At 38.1% G+C, this 12,259-nt stretch overlaps 1 protein-coding gene across 1 annotated transcript in view; it reads left to right on the top strand.

Annotated features, from left to right (window-relative positions):
• The window catches only part of SLC49A4 (solute carrier family 49 member 4), an 86,266-nt gene that overhangs the window by 52,163 nt on the left and 21,844 nt on the right, over positions 1 to 12,259 (top strand). Inside the window, exon 6 of the mRNA XM_033211018.1 lies at positions 9,450 to 9,517. Within this exon, the coding sequence (XP_033066909.1) occupies positions 9,450 to 9,517 (68 nt within the window). The remainder of the gene's footprint in view (positions 1 to 9,449; positions 9,518 to 12,259) is intronic.

The following is a 12,259-nucleotide window of genomic DNA, read 5'->3' as shown; positions in this document are numbered from 1 at the left end:
AAGAAGACACTTTGGAGATCTATCCTTATAAAGCACAAAATGAGGCCTACACATCCTCAAGGTGATCAAGCAATAATTGAACTGCCTACTAGAACAAAAGTCAACCATTTTAGAAAAAATAAAAGAATCTAGAATCTCTTTATTGTATCATCCACAACATACAGTATAAAATTTTTTTTTTTTTTTTTTTTTGACGGAGTCTTGCTCTGTCGCTCAGGCTGGAGTGCAGTGGCGCGATCTCGGCTCACTGCAAGCTCCGCCTCCTGGTTCACGCCATTCTCCTGCCTCAGCCTCCTAAGTAGCTGGGACTGCAGGCGCCCGCCACTACGCCTAGCTAATTTTTTTTGTATTTTTAGTAAAGACGGGGTTTCACCGTGTTAGCCAGGATGGTCTCAATCCCCTGACCTCGTGATCTGCCCACCTTGGCCTCCCAAAGTGCTGGGATTATAGGAGTGAGCCACCGCGCCCGGCCCAGTATACAATTTTTTTAAAAAATGCATTAGACATGTAAAGAAACAGGAAAGTGTGACCCCTATTTGGCCAGGTGCAGTGGTCTCAAAAAATAAATAAATAAAAGTTAAAAAATTTACAAAGCAATCGTTAGAAACCAACTTTTAGAAACTCTAGATGTTGGATTTAGCAGACTGAGGCTGTAATGCAGAAAAGATAAAGATAAATCTTTGCTTGCTCCAGGCTCATAAATATGTTATCTTGTACAACTGTGTCATCCTGTATAGTAGCTACTAGCCACATTCAAAATAAACTTCAAACTTAATTTGAAATTTGAACCAATTGAAATGAAATAAAAGTAAAAAATAACTTCCTTAGTTGTGTAGCACTTTTCAAGTGCAGGATAGCCACATGAGACTAATAGCTACCATGTTGCATGATGTAGATAGAGAACATTTCTATCATCAAAGAAAGTTCTATTGGACAGTGCTGTTCCAGAGCTTTGTTCTTTTACCTGTCACATTTACCTAGAATTTAAACCTAGAATTGATTTTGTACTTATTATAAGATAGGGGTTAAGTTTCTTTTTTCCCCATAGATATTTGTTAACCTAGGATCAGTGTTTGAAAAGATCATTTTTTTCCTTCACTGCCCTCTATTAATCTTTGTTGTAAGCAAGTTTCCTTATATATACAGGTGTATTTCTAGACTTGATTCCTTTAGTCTCTTTGTCCCTACACCAATACCAAATTGTGTTATTTATACTAGTGTTATAAATAAGTACTAGTTTTGATATTTAGTAAATATCCCCCTTTATTGGGATTTCTATTAGAGTGTTTATATCTACAAATCATTTTCAAAATTAACTGCTTTATAACTGAGTTTTTATAATGAACCTTGATCATTATATTTCTCCTCATTTACTTAGGTCCCAATGTCTCTGAATGATGCTTTATAATTTTCAGCAAAGATACTTCTGTGTGTTTGTTAGCTTTATTCTCAGGTATTTGATACTTTTTGAAGCTATTGAAATCAGCAGCTTTTAACATTTTTATTTTATTTTTCTTATTTTTAAAATTGATATGTAATTGTTGCACATTTTGGGGGAATATATAATATTTTGATACCTGTACACAGTGTGTAATGATCAGATTGGTAAGAGTGCTATCCACCACCTCAAACATTTATTTTTTCTTTGTGTTGGGAACCTTACAACTCTTCTAGCTATTTTGAAATGTACAGTAAGTTATTGTTATCTGTAATTTCCCTACTGTATTATCGAGTACTAGAACTCACTCTTTCTATCTAACTGTATTTTTGTACCCCTTAACCAGCTTCTCTTCATCCTCCCACCCTTCTTCATCAGTAGCTGGTAACTATCATTCTACGTTCTGCTTTCCTGAAATCCACCTTTTTAGTTCCCACATATGAGTGAAAATGTGCAATATTTGTTTTTCTGTATTTGGCTTATTTCAGTTAACATGATTTCACTTAACATCCAAGTTGCTGCAAATAACAGGATTTCATTCTTTTTTGTGACTGAATGATATTCCATTGTGTATATATCCGGTATTTTCTTGATGTATTCATCTGTTGATGACACTTAGGTTGTTTCCAAACCTTGGCTATTGTGAATAGTGCTGCAATAAACATGCGAGTGCAGATTTCTTTTTTATATACTGATTTCCTTTCTGTTGGGTATATATCCAGAAATGGGATTGCTACATCATATGGTAGTTCTATTTTTCGTTTTCTAAGGAACCTCTGTACTGTTTTCCATAATGGCTGTACTTCTTTAACACCAGCAGTGTCCAGGCACTCCCCCTTCTCTGTATCCTTGTCAGCATTTGTTACTTTTTGTCTTTTTGGTGATAGCTATCCTAACTGGGGTGAGATGCTATTCATTGTGGTTTTGATGTGCATTTCCCTGATTATTAGTGATGTTGAACATTTCTTTTTGTATATTTGTTGGCCATTGTGTGTCTTCTTTTGAGAAATGTCTATTCAGGTATTTTGCTTGTTTTTTAATTGGATTGGTTTTTTTGCTGTTGAGTTGTTTGGGTTCCTTATAGATAGTGGTTATTAATCCCTAATTGGATGTATAGTTTGTGAATATTTCTCCCATTCTGTAAGTTTTCTCTTCCCTCTATTGTTTCCTTTGCTGTTCAGAAGCCTTTTAGTCTTATGTAATCCCATTTGTGTAATTTTGCTTTTGTTGCCTGTCTTTTGAGGCTGTATTCAAAAAATCTTTGTCCAGACCAGTGTCCTGTAGTGTTCCCCCAATGTTTTCTTTTTTTTTTGAGACGGAGTCTCGCTCTGTGGCCGAGGCTGGAGTGCAGTGGCCGGATCTCAGCTCACTGCAAGTTCCGCCTGCCGGGTTCACGCCATTCTCCCGTCTCAGCCTCCCGAGTAGCTGGGACTACAGGCGCCCGCCACCTCGCCCAGCTAGTTTTTTGTATTTTTAGTAGAGACGGGGTTTCACCGTGTTAGCCAGGATGGTCTCGATCTCCTGACCTCGTGATCCGCCCGTCTCAGCCTCCCAAAGTGCTGGGATTACAGGCTTGAGCCACTGCGCCCGGCAGTGTTTTCTTTTAGTAGTTTCATAGTTTCAAGTCTTACATTGAACCCTTTTCCCTTTTAGGGGGAAAAAAAAAAGTGCAGCTCGCTGCCAGCACTCATTTAATTTTATATAAACATGCTCTTTGATGCTGAAACAAATCTGACTGGCTTTCAATATGAAAATATAAAAACTGTTCTTGGAGTTATTTCTAAATAGAACTAACATCAGAATCATCTGAATCATCAGAATCGTCTATCAGATTCCTCAAATGAATCTCTAGCCAATGACTGTTTGAGAACGATGTTAACATCACATGTAGGAATGCTCCTTTTTCTAGGATTTGACATTTTCAGCAGTTGAGAATTACTGTGTTTTGTAAATGGAAATACTACTACTAAAAACAGAATGCTATAAGTAGAATGATGTCTTTTGTCTCCAAAGTTGATATACTAAGAGTGATGTGAAAATAGTCATAAAAGCAAGATAGTTCATGGCGAAGATATCTTGGGGTAAATGCTGCAGCTGCAAAAGCGCCTCTGGCGAGTACTCTGAGGGCAAACGGGAAAAGGATTAAATCTTTAATCTATTTTGAGTTGTTTTTTTTTTTTTTTGATACAGTATCTTGCTGTGTTGCCCAGGCTAGAGGGCAGTGGCAGAAGCATGGCTCACTGGAGCCTCAGCTTCTTGGGTTTAAATGATCCTCCCACCTCAGCCTCCCAAGTAGCTAGGACCACAGGTGCACGCCACCATGCCCAGCAAATTTTTTCAAGTTTTGTAGAGACAAAGTCTCTATGTTTCCCAGGCTGGTCTGGAACTCCTGAGCTCAAACAGTCCTTGCACTTTGGCTTCCCAAAGTGTGGGCCGTGTTGGGCCATCTTTGTGTTTTAATTGGAGTATTTAGTGCATTTATATTTAATATAATTACTGACAAGTTTGGGTTTAGACCTACCATCTTACTATTGGTCTTTATTTTGTTCAGCCCTTTCTATTCTTTTTGCCTTCTTTCTTACCTTCTGGATTAAGTATTTTTTATTACTTCAATTTCCCCTGACTCTGTTAGGTTGGCAGTTATAGACTCTTTTACTATTTAATGATTACCCTAAAAAGTACAGAATGCACACTTGACTTATCAAATTGGAATTTTACCTTTTCTGTGATAATCTAAGGTTTTTAGAACCCTTTAACTTCATTTAACCCTCTCCCATCTTTTGGGCTGTTACTGTCATATATTTTAACTGCTTAAGACATTATTGTTTATACAGTTGATATTCATTGACTCAAATTTATCTTCATATTTATTCATTTTGTTCTTTATTTCTTTATCTTCAGTCTTCAAATCTGTAATCATCTTTCTTCTATCTAAAGAGCACCCATTAGTGTTTTTGTTTGGTTATTGTACAGGTCTGTGGGTGACAAATTCTTTAGTTTGGGGTTTGCATTTTAGTTTATTGTTTGTTTTGGTCTAAAAATGTCTTCATTTTATCTTCATTTTTAACGTTTTTATCTTGTTGGGCATAGAATTATTGGTTGACAGTCATTTTCTTTTGGTTCTTTGAAAAAAAAAATTCCATTTTCTTCTGGCTTCCATTGTTTTAATTGAGAAGTCAGCTCTCAAATTTAAAAGCTGGCTGCTTTTAAGATTTTCTGTTTATCATCAGTTTCAGCAGTTTTGCTTTGATTTGATACAACTAGGTGGCATTCTTTTTCTAAATTTATTCTACTTGAGGTTTACATAACTTACTGAATGTTGTCTTGTTAGCTTGATGTCTCTCATTAATTTCTGAAAATTTCTAGTCAGTGTCTCTTCAAAACTTGTGCTCTGTTTTCTCTAATTTCCTTTGGGTATTCTAACTATATACATTATACCTTTACAGTGTATTCTCTAAGTCTCTTAACTCTGTTTTTGGAATTTTCCACTCTTTTACCTTTCTTTTCTTCACCACCCCCCCCCCCCTTTTTTTTTTTTTTTTTGAGACGGAGTCTCGCTCTGTCGCCTAGGCTGGAGTGCAGTGGCCGGATCTCAGCTCACTGCAAGCTCCGCCTCCCGGGCTCACGCCATTCTCCTGCCTCAGCCTCCCGAGCAGCTGGGACTACAGGCGCCCGCCACCACACCCGGCCAATTTTTTTGTATTTTTAGTAGAGACGGGGTTTCACCGTGTTCGCCAGGATGGTCTCGATCTCCTGACCTCGTGATCTGCCCCCTTCGGCCTCCCAAAGTGTTAGGATTACAGGCGTGAGCCGCCGAGCCCGGCCATCACCCACTTTTTTGTTGTTGTTGTTGTTATGACATATTATTTTTCCTTCCTGTGCTTCAGACTGGATATTTTAGCTATCTTTTCTTCCAACTCACTATTTCAGTTTTCAACTCTATCAAATAGGCTATTAAATTCATCTATGAGTTACTTTAAATTTTATAAAATTTGTCTTTGGTTCTTTTTTTTTTTTTTTTTTTTGAGATGGAGTCTTGCCCTGTCACCCAGTCTAGAGTGCAGCGGCTTGATCAGTTCACTGAAACCTCTGCCTCCCAGGTTCAAGCAGTCCTCCTGCCTCAGCCTCCCCAGTACCTGGGACTACAGGCGCACACAACCATACCCAGCTCATTTTTGTATTTTTAGTAGAGAGGGGTTTCGCCATGTTAGCCAGGCTGGTCTTGAACTCCTGACCTCAGGTGATTCGCCTACTTTGGCTTCCCAGAGTGCTGGGATTACAGGCATGAGCCACCACCAAAGAAACCTGTCTTTGGTTCTTTTTTATAGTTGACAGATTTCAGCAGAAATGCTTGATCTTATTTTTTTCTCTATTAAAAATAGTTACTTCAAATTTGTATCTCATAATTCCATTATCTTGGTCCCTTGTAGGTCTATGTATATGTTTGATATTTGGTAATTTTAAAAAATCTCTTTATGCATTCAGTTATTTTTGATTGAGTGCTAGACATAGTACATGAAAAACTGTGGAGATAATTTAAGTATCAAGATGATGTTGTTTTCTTTCAGAGAGAATTTATATTTTTTCTGGTGGGAGTCTGGTATTCACCTTAATCTAGTTTCAGAGCTTGAGATCACTTAAAGCTGGGCTTTAGTCCCTCAGGAGGCTGTTCCATTTCTAGTTCCTCCTACTCTTAGGTATAGCCCTTCAGAGTGCCCAGTTAAAATGTGGGATTTTTACAAGGCCACCCCACAGCAGGCCCTAAACTGGTATTTTTTCTTCTAGGTCAGTGAGGCTGTCAGTAACTTCTCAGTCCCTTAGCCACCTTCTCTGAAATTAGCAGACAACCCTAAAAGAAAATTGTCTCCAAATACCATGCTTATCTCTTCAGATTATCTTCCCATCCTAGATCATGGTTTCAGAATTCTGCATTATTTTCTTATCTCTCTGATGCCTTCAGATAAAATTTTCCCCAGATTTTCTAGTTCTCAACCAGAATACTAATCTAAATTACCTAGCATACATGTTTTAGTCTGTTCAGACTTCCACAACAAAATACTTTAGACTGGGTAATTTATAAATCATAGAAATTTATTTCTCACAGTTCTGGAGACTAGAAAGTCCCAGGTCAAGGTGCCAACTAATTTATATCTGGGGAGGGCTCACTCTCTGCTTCCAAGTTGGCACCTTCTTGCTGCATTCTCATGTGGCAAAGGGGCAAGGCAGCTCCCTTCAACCTCTTTTATAAGGGCACTCATCCCTTCGTTACCTCCTAAAGGCCCCCACCTCTTAATATGATCACATTAGGGATTAAGTTCCAATATAAGAATCTGGGAGGGACACCAACATTCAGACCATAGCAGCACCTTTACTGTAAGAAGAAAGCCTTCCTTTAGTTTTCTCACCTGTTTTTCTGGATGGCAGGTATTCCGAGTATGCTCAGTTCTGTTAAGGAAAAGTGTAGCACCCATTTAAATGATACTGATTTTGACTGGGCATGGTGGCTCACACCTGTTATCCCAGCACTTTGGAAGGGTGAGGCAGGTGGATCACTTGAGCTCAGGAATTCGAGACCAGCCTGGGCAACATGGCAAAATCCTGTCTCCACCAAAAATACAAAAAATTAGCTGGGCGTGGTAGCATATGCCTGTAATCCCAGCTACTTGGGAGTCTGAGGTGAGAGGATCACTTGAGCCCTGGAGGCAGAGGCTGCAGTGAGCCAAGATCGCACCACTGCACTCTGGCCTGGGTGACAGAGTAAGGCCCCAGTCATGCACACAAAAAATGATACTGATCTGGTAGATCTGTGCTTCATGTTGTAAACCCTAAAAAGCCCTTCCAAGTATCTTTCTTGGTACAAACTCTGAGAGATATAGAGACCCTGAATCATATCAGTTATTAAGTAAAGTAGAATTTAAAATTAAATGAAAGCAATTTTTTTTAATTTTTAAATTAAGTATTGAGTAGAATGTTATTAACTAAGACGAATGTCATGAACAAAGCAGGTAGAAAAGTACAAAATGTTCTGAAAGTACCAGCATCAGTACAGCCAGATGTGCAGTGGTCCTTAACCTAGAGCATGACCCCACTCACCTAGAGGATAGAAGGAATTGTTTGTGGGAGACTAGTGGGCCTTGGATTATAGATACCAAATGCACTGCAGTGAAAGGAGTGGTCGTACAGAACAGAGAATTATCTTTCCTCAAATGCCAATAGTATGAAAAACTATACAGAGATAATTTAAGCTTCAGGATATTATCTTTCTCCTGAGAGCCTTCATGTTTGCTTCCGGCAGCAAACACCAATAGAGCAAAAGACTCATATAAAGTTACTGTATCGCTTAGAGTAGGCTATCCTCCTGGGAGAAGTAGAACTCCAGAATTCTGAGACTTAAGAAAAATGTATTTGTCATTCACATTGCAATCTGGGACAGTGTGTGTAATCTAGGATAGTTGTCCACAGTTTGGACAGCTCTTTTCCTCACACTGATTTAAGAGACGGTGGCTGCTTCCACTTGTATCTCTTCTGTCCCCTAGGACCTTGTCATTATATGCATGGGTGCAGCTGGGCAGCCACATCCAGACTACAGCTGACAGGAAGGGAGAGAAAGCATGGAGGAGGCATACACCTTCTTTCAAGTTCTAACCTGGAGGTGGCACACTTCACTTATGCTCACTTCCATTAATGAGAGCTGACACATGGTCACCTGTTCCAGCTAGGAACTGGGACAGGTCATCTAGCTAAGTACCCAGGTAGAAGAAGAAATCGTTTGGTGGACAGCTGGCAATCCCTGTCACAAGTGTAATGAAAAATATGACTCGAAAAACAGTAAAAGGTAGAAGCTAGTTTGGACAATGCTCAAGTGCCAGGTCAGGTTTGAACTTTATCCTGTAACCACAAGGAAAGCCAGTAACTATTTCCGAGCAGGGACGCGGAATGCTTAGGATAATTATTCTGGCAACAGTGAGCAAAATAGATTGTGAAGACCATTTAATAAGCTCTTACAAGGTTCAAGAAGTAAGAAGGTAATAAAAGCAAGCATGATGGTTGTGGGAAGGAGAAAGAGGAGACAAGATGTACCAGTATTATTAGAGACATGAATTTTCTTTCATAACAACTAACAAGTTTTGAGCACTTTACATTTATTAACTTATTTAACCCTCAAAAAACTTTATTATCCCCATTCCACTAATGCAGGAACTGAGACCTAGAGTATCAGTTGGGACAGAAACCAAGTCATAATAAGAGTTAAAGATACAGGAGTGATGAGGAAATGTAGGCAGCATTCATAGATTGCTGTGAAAAAGTGTGGCCACACAGGCAGGAAAGAGACTAGATAGATGGAGAAGCCTCATCAGTTAGTAATAATAATAACAGCTAATGTTTACTGAGCACTTCCTGTGTTCTGGCCACTGATCTGGGTACTGTATACAAATTATGTCATTTAATCCATTTTATAGGTAAAAAGACATAATTTGCCCAGAGTCACACAGTTAGTAAATGGCAGGGCTGGAAATGTTTTCTCAAGAGGGGAACAAGCTATACGTTTGAAACCCAGCTCAACTTCTTTTTCTCTGTCTACTCTCTTGCTCAGCCCCACATTTCCCCCTGCCTTCCACCTTCTGATGTATTTTTAGTTGTTGCCCCATGTTTTAGCATCCAGTTATTACCTAGCAGTTTCCTATGTTGGTTATATTTAAACTTTTCCGGGCTGTGACTATCTTCCATCCTTTTCTTAATTTTAAGAGTTCCTAGTCCAACATTAGGCATGTAGTACATACTTGAAAAATACCTGTTTGATGACATTGATTATTTTGTTGACTTCAATATTCCAATAAAAAGTTAATCAAGGACATGTTTTCTTAGATGTTTGTATACATTAGTTACACGTGAATTCTTTTGTTTCATCCATTTAGCTATTAACATACTGATTATAGAGGACTTTTTTTCATTCCTTTAATATTGCAATATGATCGTCTTATATTAAATGTGTCTGCTTCTTTCTTAACAGGTAGATGCTGGCTGGATTGGATTTTGGTCCATAGTTGGAGGCTGTGTTGTTGGAATAGCTATGGCAAGGTGAGAATATTTTGTTAAACTTGTGAGTGGACAGAGGAAGGGGAAAAAAGCCTGAAGATAAATAGGCTCCCCTAAATAAACATTGCAATTCAGAGAAAAGTAAAACAAGCAAAGGTCAGAAAGGGTACTTGTTCAGACTACAGGAAAATTCTGTAGTCCCAGCTACTCGGGAGGCTGAGGCAGGAGAATGGCGTAAACCCAGGAGGCGGAGCTTGCAGTGAGCTGAGATCCGGCCACTGCACTCCAGCCTGGGCAACACAGCGAGACTCCGTCTCAAAAAAGAAAAAGAAAATTCACATGCGTTATATAGAATTACTGCTAACGGGATGGGTACGGTGGCTCACACCTATAATCCTAGCCCTTTGGGAGGCCGAGGTGGGTGGACCTGAGGTCAGGAGTTCAAGACCAGCCTGGCCAACACGGCAAAACCCTGTCTCTACTAAAAACGCAGAATTAGCTGGGAGTGGTGATGAGCACCTGTAGTCCCAGCTACCGGCAAGGCTGAGGCAGGAGAATTGCTTGAACCCCGGGAGGCAGAGGTTGCAGTGAGCAGTGATTGCGCCACTGCACTCCAACCTGGGCAACACAGTGAGACTCCATCTCAAAAAAAAAAAAAAGAGAATTTGCTGCTATAAGAAAGTTTCTCTGGAGTAGTCCCTTCCTCGAGTGTTTTTTTGGAGACTGGAAATGTATTTCCAGTGTAATTAAACTGCCTCTTTCCGTGTTATTGGAGAACAACATCTATAAATGGAGCCCGAAAAAGGTAATGTAATAATAAAGACAAATTAATAGTCGTGGAGACTAAAAGGTTTGAGAAGAAATCATTCGTAGAAGTGTCATTAGAACTTTCCATGAACAGGCAATGTCCTGATTAGCAGATATTGTATATTTATGGTCTTTTTTGGCAGATATTTTCCTGTGGTTATCCCTTTTTGATGCAAAATGTCTGTGAAGACTTTCAGTTTCATCACACTCTCTTTGATCATAACCTATTACAACAACACATTGTTAGAATTAGTCAGAAGAAGGAAAAAGGTCCCGTTTGTTCTAAAAAAAAAAAAAAAAAAGGAAAAGAATTAAAATGTCATTCTTTTAGGCAAATGCCTATAAAACTACTCTTGGTATTTTCCAAAGAGATAATATTCATTCACTTCCCAAATCATTTTACTATGCTCAAAAACAAAATTAGGCAATCAACTTTACCATGAAGAGGAGAATCTAATTACATGTTTGGGAAGATCAAATAAGAGCCATATATCACCTCAACATCTAAATACTTGAATATAATTGATATGGGATAATGTTATACCTAGACTTTATGGTTCGTATAGTGTTTCAGGGATATTAAAAGAATAAATTGACACTGTAATTTCTAAATCATTTTATTTGAAGTTTTAAGTTAGGAAAATATAAGAAAACTAAAAACTAAAGAAGCAGAAGGGGAAAATAGTATTTGTAGGAAATCACTGATATTAAAAATACATCAACCTGTCTTATTTTGACAAGAATTACACCTCATTTTTCTAGTTAAATCTCCAAGCGAATTATAGTGAGTCATCATTGATCACATCCTGTTCTGAGCACCAAATTGGTCAAAGAGGGAACAATTATGTATCAAAAATGATGTCTCAAATGTTTATTTCTCATTATTTTCCTTCTGTACCCCTTAATTTTAACTAGATACCGATACAACTAGAGGGAAAAGTTAGACTGAGGACTTTTCTGCTTTTCATCTGTTGAAATGGACGTTCTAAAAAATACTGCCCTTCCTCTGGGATTTGAAATCAATTTCAGTTATTTCCTAGCCCTAAAATCAACTTTAAAATTACTTTCCTAACACCATTTTTAGGGATTCCCTAGAACAGAGCTACCTTGTAGACATGAGTGCTTTGGATGATATTTTTGTAATTATGTTGTTAAAGACCACTATTAAAGGTACTTCTTGGTCCTAATAATAAACTTCAGTGGTATCAGCCTATTCAAAAGGACTGGGTCTCCAAAAATAGCAGACTACAGCTGTCGGTTTATTCTTGTATGATCCGTTTCTGTGACACATTCTTGCAATTCAGCTCTGATTTGTACCAAAAACCTGTTTGATTCTCTTATCCCTTGTCATCTCTGTATCTGACAAATAAGTTTATGCAGCATACCAAAATGTAAATCTGAAAACTGTTAGGTAAGCGTGGGATTAAAACAGTCTTTTGGATTTTCTTGAGGAACATTTTGTAAAGTTGTGGAAACTTTTTCAGCATATGTAAGAATTTTCTGCTTGAGGACAAATTTAAGTCACTGGGCAAAAGTTAATTCATTTTTCCCACCAAAAGATGGCATCAGCTCTCATAGGAAGTCATTTTATTCTAGAAAACACAAACATGATTAACCATATCATGTCAAATAAGTACAAAACAGAAGACAGTATTCAAAGTTTTAAGAAAGACAGTCACATCATTACAATAGAAATTAAAATTAACTTTAGAAAATTCAAAGTGGAGAGAATATAGTAAATGTCGTATTTGAGATGGGATCAGCTATTCTATAACAGGAACAATTCTGAAGAACAAAATAAATTGTGCAGCCAGAGGATTGTGCCTATATAATCAACAGTTAATCTGCAGGTGAGGAAAAGCAGCTGGCAAGTGGAAAATTTTTTTGGCATAGCTAAATGATAAGCATCTCTACCAGATGCTCTTTAGTTTCATGAAAACTCAAACATGAAAACTTAAAATACTATAAAAGTCCCAA

Source organism: Trachypithecus francoisi, unplaced genomic scaffold (assembly GCF_009764315.1).
Source record: "Trachypithecus francoisi isolate TF-2019V2 unplaced genomic scaffold, Tfra_2.0 Lachesis_group0, whole genome shotgun sequence".
NCBI classification, from domain to species: domain Eukaryota; kingdom Metazoa; phylum Chordata; class Mammalia; order Primates; family Cercopithecidae; genus Trachypithecus; species Trachypithecus francoisi.
Note: the sequence above shows the minus strand (reverse complement) of the source record. Positions and strands in the feature narration are given on the sequence as shown.